Source organism: Chanodichthys erythropterus, chromosome 5 (assembly GCF_024489055.1).
Source record: "Chanodichthys erythropterus isolate Z2021 chromosome 5, ASM2448905v1, whole genome shotgun sequence".
NCBI classification, from domain to species: Eukaryota; Metazoa; Chordata; class Actinopteri; order Cypriniformes; family Xenocyprididae; genus Chanodichthys; species Chanodichthys erythropterus.
Genome location: NC_090225.1, coordinates 28929942 through 28949918, shown reverse-complemented (window position 1 = coordinate 28949918; position 19977 = coordinate 28929942). Strand labels below are relative to the sequence as shown.

Here is a 19977-nt window from a genome sequence, read left to right as displayed (position 1 = left end):
GCTTTTTGTCTATTATGTAAAGTTGGTTATTTTTAACTTTTTAAGTTTCTGGTAACACTTTATTTTACAGTGCCTTAGTTACATGTCACTACATGTACTTACTATAGTAATAACAGTAAATTATGCATAATTACAAGTAAGTAACCCTAAGCCAAACCTAATCCTAACTGTAACTCTATAGTAAGTACATGTAGTTAATTAATAGTACTCAGTACTTAGAGTAATTATAATGTAACTACAGATATTTGATCTCTTTAATTAATTGTAAGACTGGCCATTTTTAAATCAGCATCAGATAAGATACATGATTAGATTTTTCTGCTCATTTATATGCATTTATTATAGGTTACCACTTCTATATATTCACACAACATTTCTTTAACCCTCTATGGTACGCAATATGATATCAATGAGGAAAAAATTATTTGTGTTGTTTTGCCTGCTTAAAATTGGACACTTTAACAATATCAATGATCATTTACATACATTTTAAATTTATTTATTTTTTATAAGTTTGTTGCCTCGAGGCAACATTTAGGGCCCTATAATTTCCACGATCATGGAATCGCGGACGGAATCACGGAATCCAGTCATAAAAACAGAATTTACTATATAACACGGAATGTCACGGAATTTGTCAAATTTTTGATGAATGAATTAAAAGCGGGTCAGTACACTTAAATTAAATCACGATATAGACTAGTGACTGAATATTAAACCGCGAATATTAAACTATTTAAACATGAACCCTGCATGCCTGTGTGACTCTGAAATGAATGATGCGGAAGCGCAGTTTCATTTACCTCACACCGCCTCACACACAATCGCGCGGGCGCACACACGCACACTGAAGCACATGCGATGCTCGCTGTGTTTCCGTCCCCTGTCGCCTCACTATATGAACGCACAAATTCATCTCCAGAGCTGCTCTGAAAGTCACTTCATCAGCATTTAAACACTTCGTTTGAGAAAACTACCGTCATAAACAGAGAAACTCAAAGCTCTAGGCAAACCGTCAAAAAAAAAGTTCGATTTAACTTGACAGAAACATATTACTGCTGTACAGTAGAATTTAGATTCAATTTAATTATAAATTATTAAAATATATTTTAAACAATAATCTTAGTGTTTCTTCCATGTTTTAATTTTAACAGTAAAGCTCTGCTGTGCAGCACATTGTTTGACAAAAAAAGTTCATGATTAAAAGATAAATTAAATGTTATGCGTTCATTTGATTTCCAGAAAAATTTTAATACACAACAGAAAAAAATCATAAAAATATAATTTTTAATTATTAATATTGTTTTTTTAAGAATTCAATTAATTAGATATGATTATTAAAATGGAATCCAGAAAACAGAATTTGGTAAAAAATAAAATTTGAGGGGAAAGAATAAAACGTAGGGCCCTGAAAAAAAATAAAAAAAATAATGTACTTTTTTTGTTAAACTTTTATTAAATTGTTGGTAAATTGGACAAGATTCATTATTTCAATAAATTAGACATGCTTTTTGATTTACTAAAATTTAATTTAACCATTAAAATTGAATGAATAAATAAATAAAACGGAAAAAATGGAATCCATAAAAATTAAAAATGGAAAAAACGGAATTTGGGAAAAAATTTAATGGAATTTGGGAAAAAATAAAACAGATTTTATAAGGCCCTAAACATTGGCATTAACATTTGGCATTTTCATGTAGAAAAAAGAAATATGTTTATACTCAATATATTTACAAACAAATTTATCTAGTTTTTAATGTATTAAAAGTTTTATATTTAATAAAAAGTAACATTTTATATCCAGCTGTTGCCCTCAGGCAACATTTATACCATAGTGGAACACAAATATTACCAAACCATCATATTTTTATGTTATATCAAGTAATCATATCCATAGTCATCCTCATCTCCATCTTCTCTCTCACCCTCACTCTCTCCCTGACAGATTGTCACTAATGATTTCATCTTCCTCATCACAGTATGACCCCTCATTAACTCCTCATCCTCACCCTCATTAACTGCCAGTGCTACCTGTGTTTTATACCTTTCTGAAGTGCTATAGAAAATGTGCAGATCATAATATATGCAGATATAGTATGTGAATTACTATTCTCATAAGTGCATTACAAAATCATGTGAGAATGCCAACATATTTAGATAATTCTAACTCTTTTCCTTACAAATGCAATACATTTGCATTCAAACCTATTATGCCTGTATGGCCTTATGCGATTCCATTATGGTACAATGTTGCCTTGAGGCAACACAGTTTTTTATTTTCTCTAAAACATTTGATGATATATAATGTAAAGTTCTTAAAAATACTTCTTTACTTGCCAGTGAAGGTGACTCATATTTTTTGTGGGTGATTAAATGGATACAAAAAAGTGAAAAAAACACTTTTCATTGGGGAAAATTTGGAGTCATGTGACATGTGCTGAAACAGGACACAAAATGGACCCCTGTTGGTCATGTTATGGTCTTTTTTGCACTTTTATTGATTAGTATTTGAGTTATTCTGTTATTCTGAGATACGATTGATCAATCAATTGGTGCCTTATTTTATTAAAAACAAACTAAAATAGACCATGTTGCCTGGAGGCAACACCGTACCATAGAGGGTTAAGGTTTTTTATAATACATAAAAATTATATAAAAATAATGAATTAGAAGATGTCATACATGAAGCACGCAACCACAGAATGGCCTTATGTAAAGCCCACTACTAGAAAACAGACACTCACAGTTCTGCAATAAACATATGTTAGTCCTGAACAAACTGACACATAAAATCACAGAGGTCAAGTGAAGTCATTATCAAACATTACATTACCAAACAGCTAATAATGTGTTGTGAATGTTACATAAAAAAACATGTTCCCATTCGCCATCCCATTCGAAGTCAGACAGCTACCTTTTAACAATCAGTACATCTTTACAAATGCCTTGAACAACATAAAAAAGTCAGTGGAGAAAGGCATATAGTTCATCATAATATCGTAATATTCATTATATACATAATTTACCCATTATATTGGTAAATGCTCATGATTTTTCATATCAACAGAAAAATATACTGTGATAATGCATCGCAGCATAGTTAATGATATGCTAAAACACGCCCACATTTTGACGTGATTGATTGCAACACATTTGTGATATAGAGGGGTGATTTCAAACCGCATTTTTGAGACTGTTTGTTTCACTGCACGTTTCACTGCACATTTGCATAAAAGACATAAAAACAACATTAGAAACTTGATTTTCAGCACAGGGGGACTTTAAGAATTGTAAGTCAAACATTGTTTAGAAAACTAGTCTTGTCCGAATAGGTCTTTACACACATTCATTTAGTCAATTTGTTCAGGAATGAAGTGACTGTCTGTATATACAGGCCATTGAATCATTGACTCAATTTCTTTAAAAAAAGGCATATTGATTTAGAAACAAAACTCCACTGTGTGTTGCTCAGATACAAAACGGTTCCACTTTGGCTTTGTTTGGAACTATTTTCATTGGCAAAATAAAGGGGGAAAAAACAATGTTGTCAATTTTGTGTCAAGTCAAGTCAAGTCAAATTTATTTATATAGTGCTTTTACAATTGGTAATTGTTTCAAAGCAGCTTTACATATTAGAAGCACAGAAAAAAAAGGGAAGTGGTTAAAACTGTACAAACAAGCGTGGTAATATGTAACATATACAAGATGGTGCTACATTAAGCCAATGTCGGCTGACTTCCAGGGGTGGAAAAACCCCCCTTGGAGAAAAACCCAGCGTGCTAGCACTGGGAAAAAAGTCCTAGGAGGGAAAAAAACCCTTGGAAGATATATATATGTAAATGTATATGGAGATCAAAATCTGAATTGTACATTTTTATTATAGAGATTAAAAATCGATTATATATAAATATATGTAAGCGGATACGGGGATTAAAAATCTGAATTATAGATGCAGCCAGAATTGGATCTTTAGGCCCATTGTCTCCTGGGCTACGTTGTAGTCAGGTCCAGACGCAGGTTCTCCATCTGATCTGGATACGGCCTGGATCCAGCACCCGGCAAACCTCAGGATAAGCAGAGAGACAGATATTAGCGTAGATGCCATTCTTGTTCTGATGTACAGGTATATCTAGTGTTATAGGAAATGTTCTCGGTTCTGGCCGACCTAATTATTGCAGCGTAACAATCCTTTAACGGATTTGAAAAATGTTAATGTATTGATAATGTGTCTAAAATGAAGCTCACACAATATTATTTGAACTCCTTGTTTATTGAACTGTTGTATAAAATCATTATTACATTTGCAATCGTGCTGATATTCAAGAAAAAACTGCACTCTTACTATATTGTACTAATATATAACTATATTGTATGATTTGAACATTTAAGACAACTCATTCAGGGAATTTTTTGCTCCCATATCTTACATTTTAGGGGAATAGACACAGCGGAATTGGTTACGGTTATGTATATTTTCAATGTGTTGTAATCACCTGGTTGAATAAAAGCCTCTTAAAATTAGTTCAAAATCCGGACATTTTCAAAGAAAGGAGAGATACTTATGATTACTGCGTACGGAACTTGTAGTTCTAATCCAACATAATGCGATCTGAGAAAGCAGTGGCTTGTAAACACATGCGATTATTTCACCACGCGGTGTCAGTGCTCGTCTAAACTAGCAACTGCGACGCTGCAGTATGTGTGAGACCTGGTGAATATGATCAGAGTGAACATATTTATTTGTATTAAATATTTAGTCATTATTCTATCATTTTTCATTGACAATCATTTCAATGTATGTAATTCACATATTTATTCCAATATTCTTAATTCTTAAGTCGCGCAGTCATTATTTAAGATTTTCGAAGTTTCTGCACATTCATTCATCTATTTTAATACTGCTCTTATGAAAATTAACCATGGTTTTGCTAACCATAAGGCTTATATTTAGTAAAACGGTGGAAAAAAATAAAGCCATGGTTAATTTTCCTAAGGGTCAAATTCAGTCAAATTCATTTAAAAATGTAAATTCAACAGGTATGAAATATTATCAATAAGAGAAAAACATGTTAATGAGAAGACGAGCTGGACTGCAGCAGGTTAGTTGGGAAATGTATGTATTTCTTATTCAGAATGGACATTTGGAAGGGAATATTTCAGCAGGTTGAAGATATGAGATGTAAGTCTAAACATCCTCAGTTTCGAAATGCATGCTACACACGAACATACTCCCACATATTATTATTCAAGGACCTTCATCCCGCCGTATTACTCTCACCCATGCTTCCCTCAATTATTTTGTTGTTGTTTAGAATTAGAGCAACTGGGTATGCTGCAGTAACACCGTAAACCGTAGCAAACATTAGTTTTGCTTGCGTTGCGATAGGACCGGACGTAGCGATACACTGCTTGACTTTACTGGATCTAGGAAGTGTGATAAAGGGCTATTCTAAACTGCATTCTTATGTGGGGCAAAGTGGGGTTACATACTCTATAACATCAGTTAAAACATCAATTACAGTATTATCGTAGACTATACAAATCACACACCCCAATATGCTTGCCAGTTAAAAGATATAGTTCAACTATAGATATTCCATTCTCAAAATTACTGTACCATATTGTGTATCAAGAGTGCACATATTGATGGGAGTTTGTTTTTCAAGTAACATATCCAGTCTTTCTGTGAGTGTGACCTGATTTTTTGACAGCAAAGTGAATGAGCCAAGAGAACAAAATCATATGAGCTGAAATGACAAAATTGTGATAAAATCCTATGCAAACGTCATTTATCACAGCCTTTCAAAATGGCAGGCCATAGCTGTTCTGTTTACTCAATCGTCTCCTAATTAAAGATTCTGCAAAGATTGAAAGCTTTGCACAGATATTAAAAACTCAAGTGCATAAGTCACAAAACATATGAAACTTTGACAATTTGTAGACTAATGTATGATTTGAGCTAGCTGTGGCTAAAAATACAGCTCTAATTGAGTTACATCTGTTGCTCAGTAACTGAGAAATGGAAAATATTTTACAGCTTAAAGACCTCCTAAATATGTGGAAATCTGTTTTATCGCATTATAGAAATATCAATATGTTTCAAATGAGGTTTCACCCAGTTTGGTCCACGGATCTTGCAAATTGCTAATTTGAGCTCTGTGATTGGTGGTCTTAATTTTCTCTTCTCGTCATCTCATTATTGAAGTCAACGCAGCGGTGGAATTTTGATGAGATTTTGTAGCTCCTCTGGTGCACTTATACATCCAATTGAACAAGCACACTGCAGTTGTCAATACTCTGTAACGGGAATCCCTCTTGACAGATGCATTTCTAAAGTAACTCCATAGCACAGTTTTTGCCTCAGGGATGATACAGAACTTCAAACTCTCTTTCTGCCTCAATGCACAAGGACTGTTGCCAAATCATTCCCAATGGCGGCTTTTTTTATCCATCTCAAAACTTCAAAGAAGCGATCTTGACAAGTGGTCATTGCGCACTTGAGGGAATGAAGGTCCATATGCGACTGGGTCTGCTGGTGCGACATTTGAAGCCAGACAATTGTGCAATTTTGGATGCATCAGTGTCAATCAGTTCAGTCTACATAAAGGCCTTTGGACTAAAACCAAGAGCCTGGTCTTCTCTGATAGAAATAATGCAGTGAATGCTAAGCTGTCTGATGCACTCAGATCTGAATTTACTGTCTCTTGTCTTAAAAAGCTCCATGATTTCATGGAAAATGATCTATGTCTCTCTGAATAGACTGCGACATAGTTCTACTACATATTCCCTGCGTACATCCAGCCCATTTTTGCCAAATGATTCTCTGGACACATATCTCTTTTAGAGCTGGGTATCACAGCTACCCCACAATTTGAAACACAGTTTGATTATGGGTTGCACAGACACTTCAATTATTTGTGCCTCTAGTTGATGCATTGGGTCTGTTTCGAGGCTGTTTGCTGGTCACGACTTTTGCACTTGTTTGATTGTTTTCAATTGAATTCAACTGATGTATAATCACATTTTAATAAAACACATTAATAATTATGCAAGGATCTGTAACTTCAATAAATGGAATCGTGATTCATTGATTAAATGGGTCCTATTATGCTTTTTTTCCCCCATGTTCATCTTTCTTTAGTCTGAAATGTTGCTGTTTGAGCATGAAAAAGCTCTGCAAAGTTACTCTCTATATCAGTGTCTCTATTTCTGAACTCCCTGAAATGCCGCCATTGTAGTCTAGAATATTCTTCCTGGAACAAACAGGTCATAATATTCCTTATTTAAATAATTCCTGCCCAAGGCATATGTAGAATAAAGGGATTGAGGCCTGGTTGAGTTGGTTAGTAGTGTGTTGGCGTTCATGGTAAGGGGCGGGACATTTGACAAACATGCTTGAAGCACTTGACCAATCACAACAGTTTGTGATTTTTAGAAGGAGGAGCTTCATAGAGACAGGAACTAAACAAAGCGTTACTGACAGACTGGAAAGAGAGGAGCTGCAACAATGGAGAATGTTTTTTTTTTTTTTTTTATTTTTTTTTACATTTAAAGGTGCCCTAGATTCAAAAATTGAATTTACCTCAGCATAGTTGAATAACAAGAGTTCAGTACATGGAAATGACATACAGTGAGTCTCAAACTCCATTGTTTCCTCCTTCTTATATAAATCTCAGTTGTTTAAAAGACCTCTGAAGAACAGGCGAATCTCAACATAACACTGACTGTTACTTAACAGTCGGGATCATTAAAATGTACGCCCCCGATATTTGCATATGCCATCCCATGTTCAAGGCATTAGACAAGGGCAGCCAGTATTAACGTCTGGATCTGTGCACAGCTGAATCATCAGACTAGGTAAGCAAGCAAGAACAACAGCGAAAAATGGCAGATGGAGCAATAATAACTGACATGATCCATGATTACATGATATTTTTAGTGATATTTGTAAACTGTCTTTCTAAATGTTTCGTTAGCATGTTGCTAATGTACTGTTAAATGTGGTTAAATTTACCATAATTTCTTACTGTATTCACGGAGACAAGAGCCGTCGCTATTTTCATTTTTAAACACTTGCAGTCTGTATAATTCATAAACACAACTTCATTCTTTATAAATCTCTCCAACAGTGTGTAATGTTAGCTTTAGCCACGGAGCACTATCAAACTCATTCAGAATCAAATGTAAACATCAAAATAAACACTGTACTTACGCGATAGACATGCTGCATGACGAACACTTTGTAAAGATCCATTTTGAGGGTTAGATTAGCTGTTTGAACTTTTTTATGTTGTTTAAGGCAAGCGCGAGCTCTTGGGGCGTGGAGCGCCAGATTTAAAGGGCCACACACCCTGAATCTGCACATTTCTAATTATGCCCCAAAATAGGCAGTTAAAAAATGAATTTAAAAAAATCTATGGGGCATTTTGAGCTGAAACTTCACAGACCCAATCAGGGGATACCTTAGACTTGTATAACATCTTTTAAAAAAAAGTTCTAGGGCACCTTTAAGTATCTATACGTATTCTAGTAGACCCCAAAAACAAAATCAAGACTTAGAAAAGGGACATAATTTTATCTGCACATTTCTACTCTAACAAATTAGAGAAAAATGTACTCTCAAAATCAACTGTCATGCTGCCTCGGCTCTGCCCCATCACTGAAACTCTCTGAAACACTTCACTTCCTCTCAGACTCCTCAGTCACTCTTCTCTCATTTTTCCTCTCAGTGCCACATCTATCAACTTCTGCTCTCTTCCACTGACAGGATGAATGATGTTCTGTTCAGTCTGAGCAGGCTGTGTTATGAACAGTATCATCAGAAATTACTTATGCAAATGTAGTTTGACAAGTTTGTATGACTATGCATTTGTAATCAAAGGCAAACAATTGTATAAGGATAATTAAATGATTTTAATTAAAATGACAACAACAAAAACTGTGCAAATAATTGTTAATGCCTTAACAATGATGATTCAATCATTTTAACTTGCCTATTACAGCATTCATATGTGTGTGTTTTTCGTGTTTGCCCATTAGGTACAAGCAATGGCTCTGTGCTGGTGTACAACTTGACCAGTGGTCTCCTGCACAAAGAGCTGAGTGTCCATTCCTGTGAAGTCAGGTAAGACACTTTTACTCTGTAATAATATACCTACAGTATACACCCATTCATGATGTGACATGAGAATCATACCATACAGTAGAGCACTGGTGTTCAATCCTGGGTGCCAATTGCATAAACACAATCACTGTGTTAAGACTGTTTTAAGAACTAGTTTGACCAACTAGAAGTTAGCCAAGGGGTAATCACATTGCACCAGGGACAGCAAATGAAATTTAGCTCTGTAGCTAATTCTGTGGCAGTTTTTTTTTTTTACTGTCCATTGTCCCTGTCAAATAAAGAATTAAATAAAGAATAAAAAAAACAGTTTTACTTTTCAGATTCAGATTAGACCTATCTAACTTTTTATGTAACTGGCTTAAAGTTATGACAAATTTTGAAAAAACAAATTAGATGACTAACTTTTAAGAGTACTATAAGCAGTTTATGCAACTGGATCATGGGCTGTGTCCCAAATGACGTACTATACACTATGCACTTTTGTGTTTTCACACCTAGTCCTTTGGAGTATTTGTTTCAGAACCTGATGCATTTTCTCCCTTAGTTTCATTTAGGCATGAACATAGAAATCATGCTCAGATCCACACCAACATAATTGGTCAGAGAGTGCATGAACAAGGTGGTATTGACCAAATTACAAACCTGATTCCAAAAAAGTTGGGACACTGTACAAATTGTGATTAAAAATAGAATGCAATGATGTGGAAGTTTCAAATTTCAATATTTTATTCAGAATACAACATAGATGAAATATCAAATGTTTAAACTGAGAAAATGTATCATTTTAAGGGAAAAATAAGTTGATTTTAAATTTCATGGCATCAGCACATCTCAAAAAAGTTGGGACAAGGCCATGTTTACCACTGTGTGGCATCCCCTCTTCTTTTTATAACAGTCTGCAAACGTCTGGGGACTGAGGAGACAAGTTGCTCAAGTTTAGGAATAGGAATGTTGTCGCATTCTTGTCTAATACAGGCTTCTAGTTGCTCAACTGTCTTAGGTCTTCTTTGTCGCATCTTCCTCTTTATGGTGCGGCAAATGTTTTCTACGGGTGAAAGATCTGGACTGCAGGCTGACCATTTCAGTACCCAGATCCTTCTTCTACGCAGCCATGATGTTGTAATTGATGCAGTATGTGGTCTGGCATTGTCATGTTGGAAAATGCAAGGTCTTCCCTGAAAGAGACGACGTCTGGATGGGAGCATATGTTGTTCTAGAACTTGGATATACCTTTCAGCATTGATGGTGCCTTTCCAGATGTGTAAGCTGCCCATGCCACACGCACTCATGCAACCCCATACCATCAGAGATGCAGGCTTCTGAACTGAGCGCTGATAACAACTTGGGTTGTCCTTGTCCTCTTTAGTCCGGATGACATGGCGTCCCAGTTTTCCAAAAAGAACTTCAAATTTTGATTCATCTGACCACAGAACAGTTTTCCACTTTGCCACAGTCCATTTTAAATGAGCCTTGGCCCAGAGAAAACGCCTGCGCTTCTGGATCATGTTTAGATATGGCTTCTTTTTTGACCTATAGAGTTTTAGCCGGCAACAGCAAATGGCACGGTGGATTGTGTTCACCGACAATGTTTTCTGGAAGTATTCCTGAGCCCATGTTGTGATTTCCATTACAGTAGCATTCCTGTATGTGATGCAGTGCCGTCTAAGGGCCGAAGATCACGGGTATCCAGTATAGTTTTCCGGCCTTGACCCTTACGCACAGAGATTGTTCCAGATTCTCTGAATCTTTGGACTGTAGATGATGATAACTTCAAACTCTTTTCTCAAAATTTTTCTCTGAGAAACCCCTTTCTGATATTGCTCCACTATTTTTCGCCACAGCATTGGGGGAATTGGTGATCCTCTGCCCATCTTGACTTCTGAGAGACACTGCCACTCTGAGAGGCTCTTTTTATACCCAATCATGTTGCCAATTGACCTAATAAGTTGCAAATTGGTCCTCCAGCTGTTCCTTATATGTACATTTAACTTTTCCAGCCTCTTATTGCTACCTGTCCCAACTTTTTTGGAATGTGTAGCTCTCATGAAATCCAAAATGAGCCAATATTTGGCATGACATTTCAAAATGTCTCACTTTCAACATTTGATATGTTATCTATATTCTATTGTGAATAAAATATACGTTTATGAGATTTGTAAATCATGGCATTCCTTTTTTATTCACAATTTGTACAGTGTCCCAACTTTTTTGGAATCGTGTTTGTAAAAAGGAACTCTGGGGCGGTTCACTTGTGGTGAGAAAGCAGTCCAACCTAATGAACATTTAGACTGTCACTCCAAAATTGTTGTGCATATCTGATTGGAATCCAATCATATTTAGCAAGTGTGAACAGCAAAAATCTGTTTTGAGCTACATTCATATGAGGTTTGAAACCCTATTCAAATCACATTTCTGAAAATCCATTTCACTCTGACCGCTCTAATCGGATTTTGCGTGGTTTATGTCACTTTCTCACGCCTCATAGAATGTAAACATGACGTTGTTATAGGGAAGTTGCTGCAGAAACAGGGTCAAAAATCTGTAGCGTTGACCAGTTGAGACCGCAGGCTTCTGGAGGGGATGTAGACTCATATGCAGGAGAGGAGGTTGGAGGGTGCAGAAACTGTGGCTGTTTTACACAAGCATCAATGTCTTGAACTTGATGCGAGCAGCAACCACTAGCCAGTGTAGAGAGATAAAGAGAGGTGTAACATGGATCAGTGGAGAGGAACCAGGTTGATGAAACCAATCTATCTGTATACATGGATGAATAGGGGACCATAATGGATGGAGGACAATGTGTTTTTTTTTATCTCTCTGTCTGAAGCATTGCAGGTCCTGTGCAGAACGCAGGGTTAGAGCCTCCTGCTAGCCTCACAAACACATTTTCACCTATTTTGATTGTTCAAAGCTACTTGATAGATAGCTATCTAGCATTAACATCTGAAACAGCATACCATTTATATTTCACATTAGATAGTTGAAAAGTTTTGAATAGCAAATGACAGTATACTGAGTTTGGGACAGCCTGAACATTACTTTAATGATTTGACACACATGAAGTGTTCTTGCTGAGTCATGGTGCCATCTTGTGGTGTAATTTAATGGAATGCACTGGGGTCGGATGTGGGACATTTCCCACCTCAGACCACTCGAATGCGGCATTAGGATCACTAGAATCTTCCAGGTAGGTGTGTTGGAGCTAAACTCTGCTTGTTAAGTCGTGATACTGTTTCCAGGTCCAAGCCTCTACTTGTTTCAGTTGAGAATCTCAACAGCTGTTTCTGAGCACTATTTATTAATATCACACATTTAAGCTAAGCTTTTATAAACTCATGCTGTACAATACAGCTTCCAGGCTCATTGCATCCCAGACACCAATGTTTTAATGATTCAAGGGTTAATATTATGATTTGTTGGTAGTATTACATCACATTGTGATTGAATATTAGCATCATTTGCTTTTGGCATCTCATAGAGCGTTTGGACCCAGAAACGGTGACGTGTCAAGCCAGATTTAACAAGTGGATTATTCTGAAACACAGGACATACTAATATAGTATGTATATCCACACACATAATTAGATTGAACGTTTTCATTTTTCGTTTTCATGAATTTTGGTTTCCTGAAAACATGTTCCCTAAAAATATAATGCCGCAATGGTTCCAACTTGCATTATGATTCACTGAGGATTGTCAAAATCAGTCTCAAGAGATGATGAAGCAGCCCTGCATTTAAACTCATGAAATTAAGTTAATGATTCCATTTGTGAGTTCACTGCAGAGTTCAGACCCCATGACACACCGGCTGCCCTCATTTTATTAATTATCTCTCTCTTTATTTAAACAGATGCCATTTCCCCCTAATAAATTAAGCAGGAGATTTAATCAATTATGTCATTAAGCAATTGATTGAAAACAAACACCATCCATTGTCTCTGTGTCTTCCTTGTGAAATGGATGACTTTCAGCATGTTTGGTTAATTTTAATTAGTGAAGGTTTTAAACTGAGGAAGTTGTTTCAACACTGCTACAATGGCATATTCTGATTCAAAAGCATTGTTTAATGCCTTACTGTATTCTCTATGCCAAAAGGTAACACAGGCATTTCTGAGTAATCAAGGAATCAAACCAATATACTTCAAGCGAAGTTCTTTTGGGGCAAAAAAAATGACTTGTCTTAAAGGGTCTTTGTTCTTTCCAAAGCACTTGCACTCCTGTGGCGTCTGTCATTGCTATGCAACCATGAACTGCGCTTTCCACAACGACGATAAAGTTTCAGCAAAGCATAAATTGATTTCTAGCCCTTGCATTAGCTGTACTACTAGATATATTTATGGAGATGAGATATAAAAAAACACCCTGTACAGCTATGATCAGCTGTTCAGCTGAGCTTTCTGTGTTTTTTTTATGGAAAGGCCGAAGCTGATCGGTTGGTTCTTGTCACATGACCCGCGGTGCACTTCCGGCATTCTGAAAAGTTTTTTTCATGAATTTTTCATCTCGATGCACCTGGAAAACGCACCGCGTTGCTTCCATTATGAGCGCCTGCCTCGTGAACGACCCCTTAAACAACGTTCTATGCGCGCCTGCCAATCAACATTACAACGCCACCCTCAGGCTGAATAACTCAAGGATATTAGGCCTCTGCCAAAAGTGTGTCTGCATGTGTTCAGCGATTCGAATGTTTATCATAAACTAGCTCTAATACCCAGAATCTGCCCTACCTAAATTTACGGTCAGGAGCCACTACTGCTCTCTTGTCATCATGCCACACATGCACAAAGTCTAAAACTTTCCCCGGCCCTGTGCCCTCAATCCATAGAGGCTCCTCATTTCCATATCATTTGCATTTTTCCAGGAGAAGTGGCCTAATTAATCATGTGGCCATTTTGTGTCTCATTAGTGCTCTCTGCTTGGATCCCCCAGCCAGGACATACCGCCCAGCGCTCTCATTAGACAGTCCATCATTCTTTCTGCCTTTACTGAACACAGACTTTCTCTAGACTCATTGTTATTTTTATTTTTTTTTAATTTTTTTTGTCTGTTTCGAATTATAATGAAGGCCTTTCATGGTTTGAGTTTTCAAGAGCATAAATAAGAATTCTGAGGATGTTTTTGTGCAGTAAGTGGAAAAGGAGGAAATGCGAAATACACAGTCAAAGTTTATGTAGCGCCTGTAGAATCAGTCTGTTAAGGAGATCTTAACGCTTAAAGCCCGGAATACACTGCACGATTTTAACAATCCTATAAGATCATTACTTTATCACACTGTGTGACATGGATCTATTAAACATGGGCACGACATGCATGTAGACTGTACGATTGACACCCAAGTTTCTATAGAAGAATAAAACATCATCAGCATGCACTACTGGTAAACAAAACACCATGTTGAACCACACTTTGGTGTGTCAGTTTTTATGTGTGCTGAAAATAAAAAGGAAGCGGCGAAAGAATAAGGGAAAAGAGCTTGAGTTAAGCAGTTTTAAGTTTTAGCGCCATGTCGCGTTGATTTCATGTGGCATTTTCATTGGCTGGTCAGTAGACGTAGGTCATAGCAGCTAACACACTGTGCGATGATCATGATGAATTTCTGACACTGTTAGAAAATGATTGTATGCTATCTTTGGTCGCAAGACCAGGAAAACGGCCGTCTTTGAACCGCTCTGACTGTATGACATAGGACCACCGATTAAGAGCCACAATCACAGAAATCGCCACGATTGTTTCAAGATGGCAATCTTTCGTCTGGGACAGCCAAAAATCGGGCAGTGTATCCCAGGCTTTAAACGTACAGTAGCAAAAATAGCACAATTATTTCTATTGGTCAGAGAGAGGGGGTGGGGATTAAGAAATTTTCTTCTAATGTTTATCCTTTGATATCCTTGTCTCTTGCAGAGGAATCGAATGGGTTAGTTTGACTAGTTTTCTGTCCTTCGCCACCTCTGTTCCCAATAACCTTGGACTTGTGAGGAATGAACTGCAGCATGTGGACTTGCGCACAGGTAATGCACACACACACTGATTCATACATTACACACTGGTATTTATGCTGATTGAACATTGCTTGATCTCCTGAGTGCATTCTGATTGTCAATGTTCATTATCAGCTGTAAAAAAAAATGTTCTGAAAATGATTCCAATGATATTATTCCTGTGTCTTTATCATTATAGCTGTGGATGTCACTGTTTTTCATTGAATTTTTGTTCAGCAGCTCGACAACTTCTCTTAGCTTCTCTCACATTATTCATGTTTAACCATGGGGAAATTTTAACAGAAGACCTTACTTTTACCTTCAGTGGAGCAATAATATTTAAAACAGATGGTAAAGTATTGTTAAAATTTTCGACCGTTGTATTTAAGGAACAGTCATTACTATAATCAGGATCAGACAATTTTACCATATCGGTAAATTTGACCACAGCCTCATCATTTAAAATTCACTTTCGAGTCATTGATTCCTCTCTAGTGTATTAAAGTTGCATTAAAGGTGCTACAGAGGATGTTTTGTTTTATACATTTTTGCAATATTACTTGAAACTGTCTTTACTAAATGATAAAAGACTATTTATTAGGTGCACGGAAAGGAATAATATTAATATACATCATCTGTGCACGAGGTAGGGCCTTAAAAACATCAGCCAATCGTTCACGCGATCATCGCGTAAACGATTGGCCCTCTGGCTTGTCAATCACTGCCATGACGTTCCTTGTGAGAGACGAGCGTGGCTGCGCGCTCCAGTAACTTTCCACACTCCACAGGCGCTGCATGCAATGTTTTTGTCAGGAGACAGGAGTAACAACTGCAGATTATGAGTTACCTGCGGTGAGTCCGACATAATGAATCCACTAACACGACACAGCAAATGCCGGTGGTAAACACTCGTGTTCCAATACTCGTGCACGAGTTTTGGGAGGCGTTCCCTTGAAATTAGTTGTTCTTACGCATGCGCTCATTTCAAAAACTCACTAACAGTCTTTGGTTTCTCAGTTGACGAAAACATCCTCTATAACACCTTTAATACTGAAGAACACACAATATTGATCTGAGATAGGTAACTGAGACACAAAAATATCCTCAATACTTAGTCCTGTCGTTATTACAAGGTCTAATGTGTTACTATGCTGATGAGTGGCTTCATTGATATGTTGGCTGAGTTCAAAACTGTCCATGAGTTCTCTAGCTTTGGGGTCATTCTCTCTATTGATATGAACATTCAAGTGTCCACTCAAAATAACTTTATCAAATCTAGTAATGCCAAATGAAATCAGCTCTAATAATTCCTGGCAAAATGCTGTAATAATTCTCCTTTGAGCTCAAGAGCAAGATATTCAAATGTTGCAAACTCACCCCGATCAATGTCATTACATACAAATTGAGAAGAGAAAATAGCTGCTAACCCGCCACCCTTCTTGTTTTGTCTGGCAGAATTATACAATTTAAGTATTAATGGCCAGTATTGTTATTTAGCCACGTTTCAACTAAAAGCATAAAATCCAAATTCTTTCCAATTATCAGATCGTTAATCAGAAAAGATTTATTAGACAATGATTGGACATTAAAAAGAGCTGATTTTAACTGAAGAGATTTCAAAACAGGAAGTGTAACAGAAGATAACTGAACCTTAATATGTTTAAGATTGTTAATAAACACATTTGATGATTTATAATTTTTATGACACGTTTGACCATGCCACCTGCTACTTGAAATCACTGGTATATTTGTGGAGATGGTGTGGGATCTGTCTCATTTCTGATGGGCACTTGAATAATAGGATCGATCAGTTTGACTTAATTTCAATGTCGCAGCTCGAGCTAATCCAGTACTTGATGGACATGTATTAGAGGGAGAAGGATGGCATTGAGTCCACTGCTATGAAAGGGGCATTCTTTGAAAACTTTGAGTAATGTGGGATATACGGTCAGGCGGAGGAGAAGTGACAGAGACCATGTTCCTGCAGGCAATTGCCTTCACCTCTCACCACACATTTTTAAACAAATGTGGCATCCCAAGGACATGACGCAAGTTATAAAGCTGAGGATAGCCAGGACATTATTTAACATAACTCTGATTATGTTCGTCTGAAAGAAGAGTCATATACACCTAGGATGGCTTGAGGGTGAGTAAATCATGGGGTAATTTTCATTTTTGGGTGAACTATCCTTTTAACTCATCCCGCATTGCATGTGTGGCTTGTTATCAGGGATCTAAAGAGTGAGCAATAATTGATTTGGCCATACAGGTGTGAATGACATCCGATCAAAGCTCAAATACATTTCACACTTATTGGCTGCTTTTCATAACATTTTTCTTGTAGGTTTTGCTTATGCATGGATGTTTTTGGAAGTTTTATTAACAGTGTGTTTTTAAAGCAAAATGTAAAGTTTAATGCAATTTAATTTAAAAACAAAAAAAACAAAACATTTTCAAGACCCTTCATAGGTCACACTCCATTCACCACTCTGAACGACCCCCCTCCCCCCCCCCCCCCCAAGACACACACACACACACACACACCTACACACACACACACACACACACACACACACACACACACACACACACCGCAATAAAAAATGCATGTGCAAATACATTACCAACCTTTATTCACCTCTGTTTCCATGAGCAAACATAATAAAACACAAACATAATAAAACATAAAATAATATCCAGGCCTGGTCCTCTCTCGTCCTTCACTGTCATCGCTCCTCCTTTTATGCTCCCGGAGCTCCTCCGTGAGAGACTCAAGGCCGGTGCGTCTCCAAGGTGGGGCTCATTAAAGCCCCGTTTCCACCGCAGGAACTTTACCCAGGAACTAGGGACTTTGGGCTGGTACTCAGTGTGTTTCCACCGCAGGAACCAGGAGCTAAATAAAGTTCCGGGTAAAATTTTCCCCTCAGAAAAGTCCCTGATGGCGAGGTGGTACTTTTTCAAAGTTCAGGAACTTTCGGGGGGGTACTAGGCGCTGAACATGCTGATTGGTCAGATTCACGCCGCATTTGATTGGTCGACTCCAAGCAGCAGTAAATTCAGTCACTCACCGGAAGAAACAGTCGCGTGCAGTACTATGTCACCGGACAAATTAGCCTAATCTTCACGGTACTTTAGACCGCGTGGAAACTCAGAAGGCAACAGGTCTGGGGGGGACAAAATGTTCCTGGGAGAAAAGTTCCTGGTATAATTGTTCTGGGTTATTTCGGTGGAAACGCGGCATAACTCTTGCGCCACTGGCCTCACGTCTCTCGCCCGCCCTGGTCGCCACATACCCCCCATTGCCCCTTGCAGGCCTGGGGGTACACCCGAGACTGCTCTACTCCCCCCCCCCCCACCGGCGCCTGTCTCGGCGGCTGCAGCACCTGGGGGTAAGGACAGACAAGAGAAAGGAGACGGAAGCAAGGGGAGCGACAGGACGAGAGAGGGAAGAGAGGAAAAAGAGAGGGAAGAGAGGAAAAAGTGTGTCTGGTTCCCAGACACACTGCCACTCGGTCCTCAGCCTGCCGAGAGGCTCTTCCTTGAGGTGCCATGTGGTAGCACTGGACTCTCGGTGGACGGCTCGATCCTCGACCGCCTCCTGGCGGCCGGCGATGGCTCCTTCGGCTGAGGGCAGCCGGCAGCGAGTCCCCGTCCCATGCTCCTCCCCTTCATGGTGGAGGGCAGCAGGCTCCGGCCCACAGCGGACGGCGGCGACTCCTCTGCTCCCTCCTGGACGGCAGCCACCCCACCTCGTCCCAGGAGCACGGCATCCGGGTCTCCGTCCCACCTTTTACAAGGCTCCAGCACCACCGCCTTAGGCAGCCTCTCGCGGTCTTCACTCCCGCGCTGCCCGACCTCCGCAGCACCGCGATCCCCCTCAGCAGTGAGGGCTCTCCGACAGCATGTCCCTCCTTCCTCCCGGGTTTTGGCACCAATGTAACACAGTTCGTAAAAACGGGAAGAAGGAGGTGGAAACCGGCGAACATTCAACAAAACTTCAATTCAAAATAATCAAAGAACAAAACGAAAGTAATGCCGGCAGACCCAAATGCCCCTTAAAACATTTTAACATTCTCATTAACTATAGGCTATACTTTTAGTTTTCAAGAGTCGTTCGATGGTGCGCTTGATGAATTAATTATAAAAAAGTTATTTTTTTATAATGAAAGGAAAAAATGCATGGATTGGAAATACAGATTACTAAACAAGCAAAAGCACATTCTATCCATTAGTGTTGTCACGCTCTTGCTGATATAGGCCTACTTGATGATCAGTAGCGGTTCATGGAAAAATGAAATAATTCAATAAATACCTATTTACAATAAGCACTTAACTCAAAAATAACTGTTAAATAATAAAATAACTCGAAGTTTGAGCAAGCACACGTAATATCTGAGAGAGAGCAGAGCCATAAGACCACTATTGAGAGCGCGCGTCCAGTTTCGTGCGAGTGTGAAGGAAATCCACCTGCGAGTGGAGAGATTCGTGCTTGGTCATTACATGGATGGACTCTCTAGTTTTATAATGCGCTCTTGACATTTGTCATTAAAATAACGCCATAGACACTGCCTTAAATGAACTATAAAAACGAGAATAAAGTTGTGTCTGAAAGTTGCAATGGTTTTTTTTATTGGTTGAAATTAGTTTAAATTTTTTTATTGGTTGAAAATCTTGTTTTTCCGTGGGTGCTCGACCATTTCCGCGGGTGCTCGGAGGCCGGCGCCTGTGCTCACATTATGTTCAGTTGCATTGCTCTCTGTTTTTGTCAGTTAACCTATAGAGTGTCAGTATTAGTTAGGTCATGCAGGCGTTGCTTGGAAACCTTGCATCCGTTGAAATAACTTAATGAATATTCATACACTTGAACAGTTG

At 38.2% G+C, this 19977-nt stretch overlaps 1 protein-coding gene across 2 annotated transcripts in view; it reads left to right on the top strand.

Moving 5' to 3' along the window:
* Positions 1–19977, top strand: part of wdr11 (WD repeat domain 11) — a 108279-nt gene that overhangs the window by 45904 nt on the left and 42398 nt on the right. For both annotated transcript variants that reach the window (XM_067386819.1, XM_067386818.1), the window contains exons 11-12: positions 9043–9127; positions 15029–15135. In XM_067386819.1, the coding sequence (XP_067242920.1) occupies positions 9043–9127; positions 15029–15135 (192 nt within the window). The remainder of the gene's footprint in view (positions 1–9042; positions 9128–15028; positions 15136–19977) is intronic.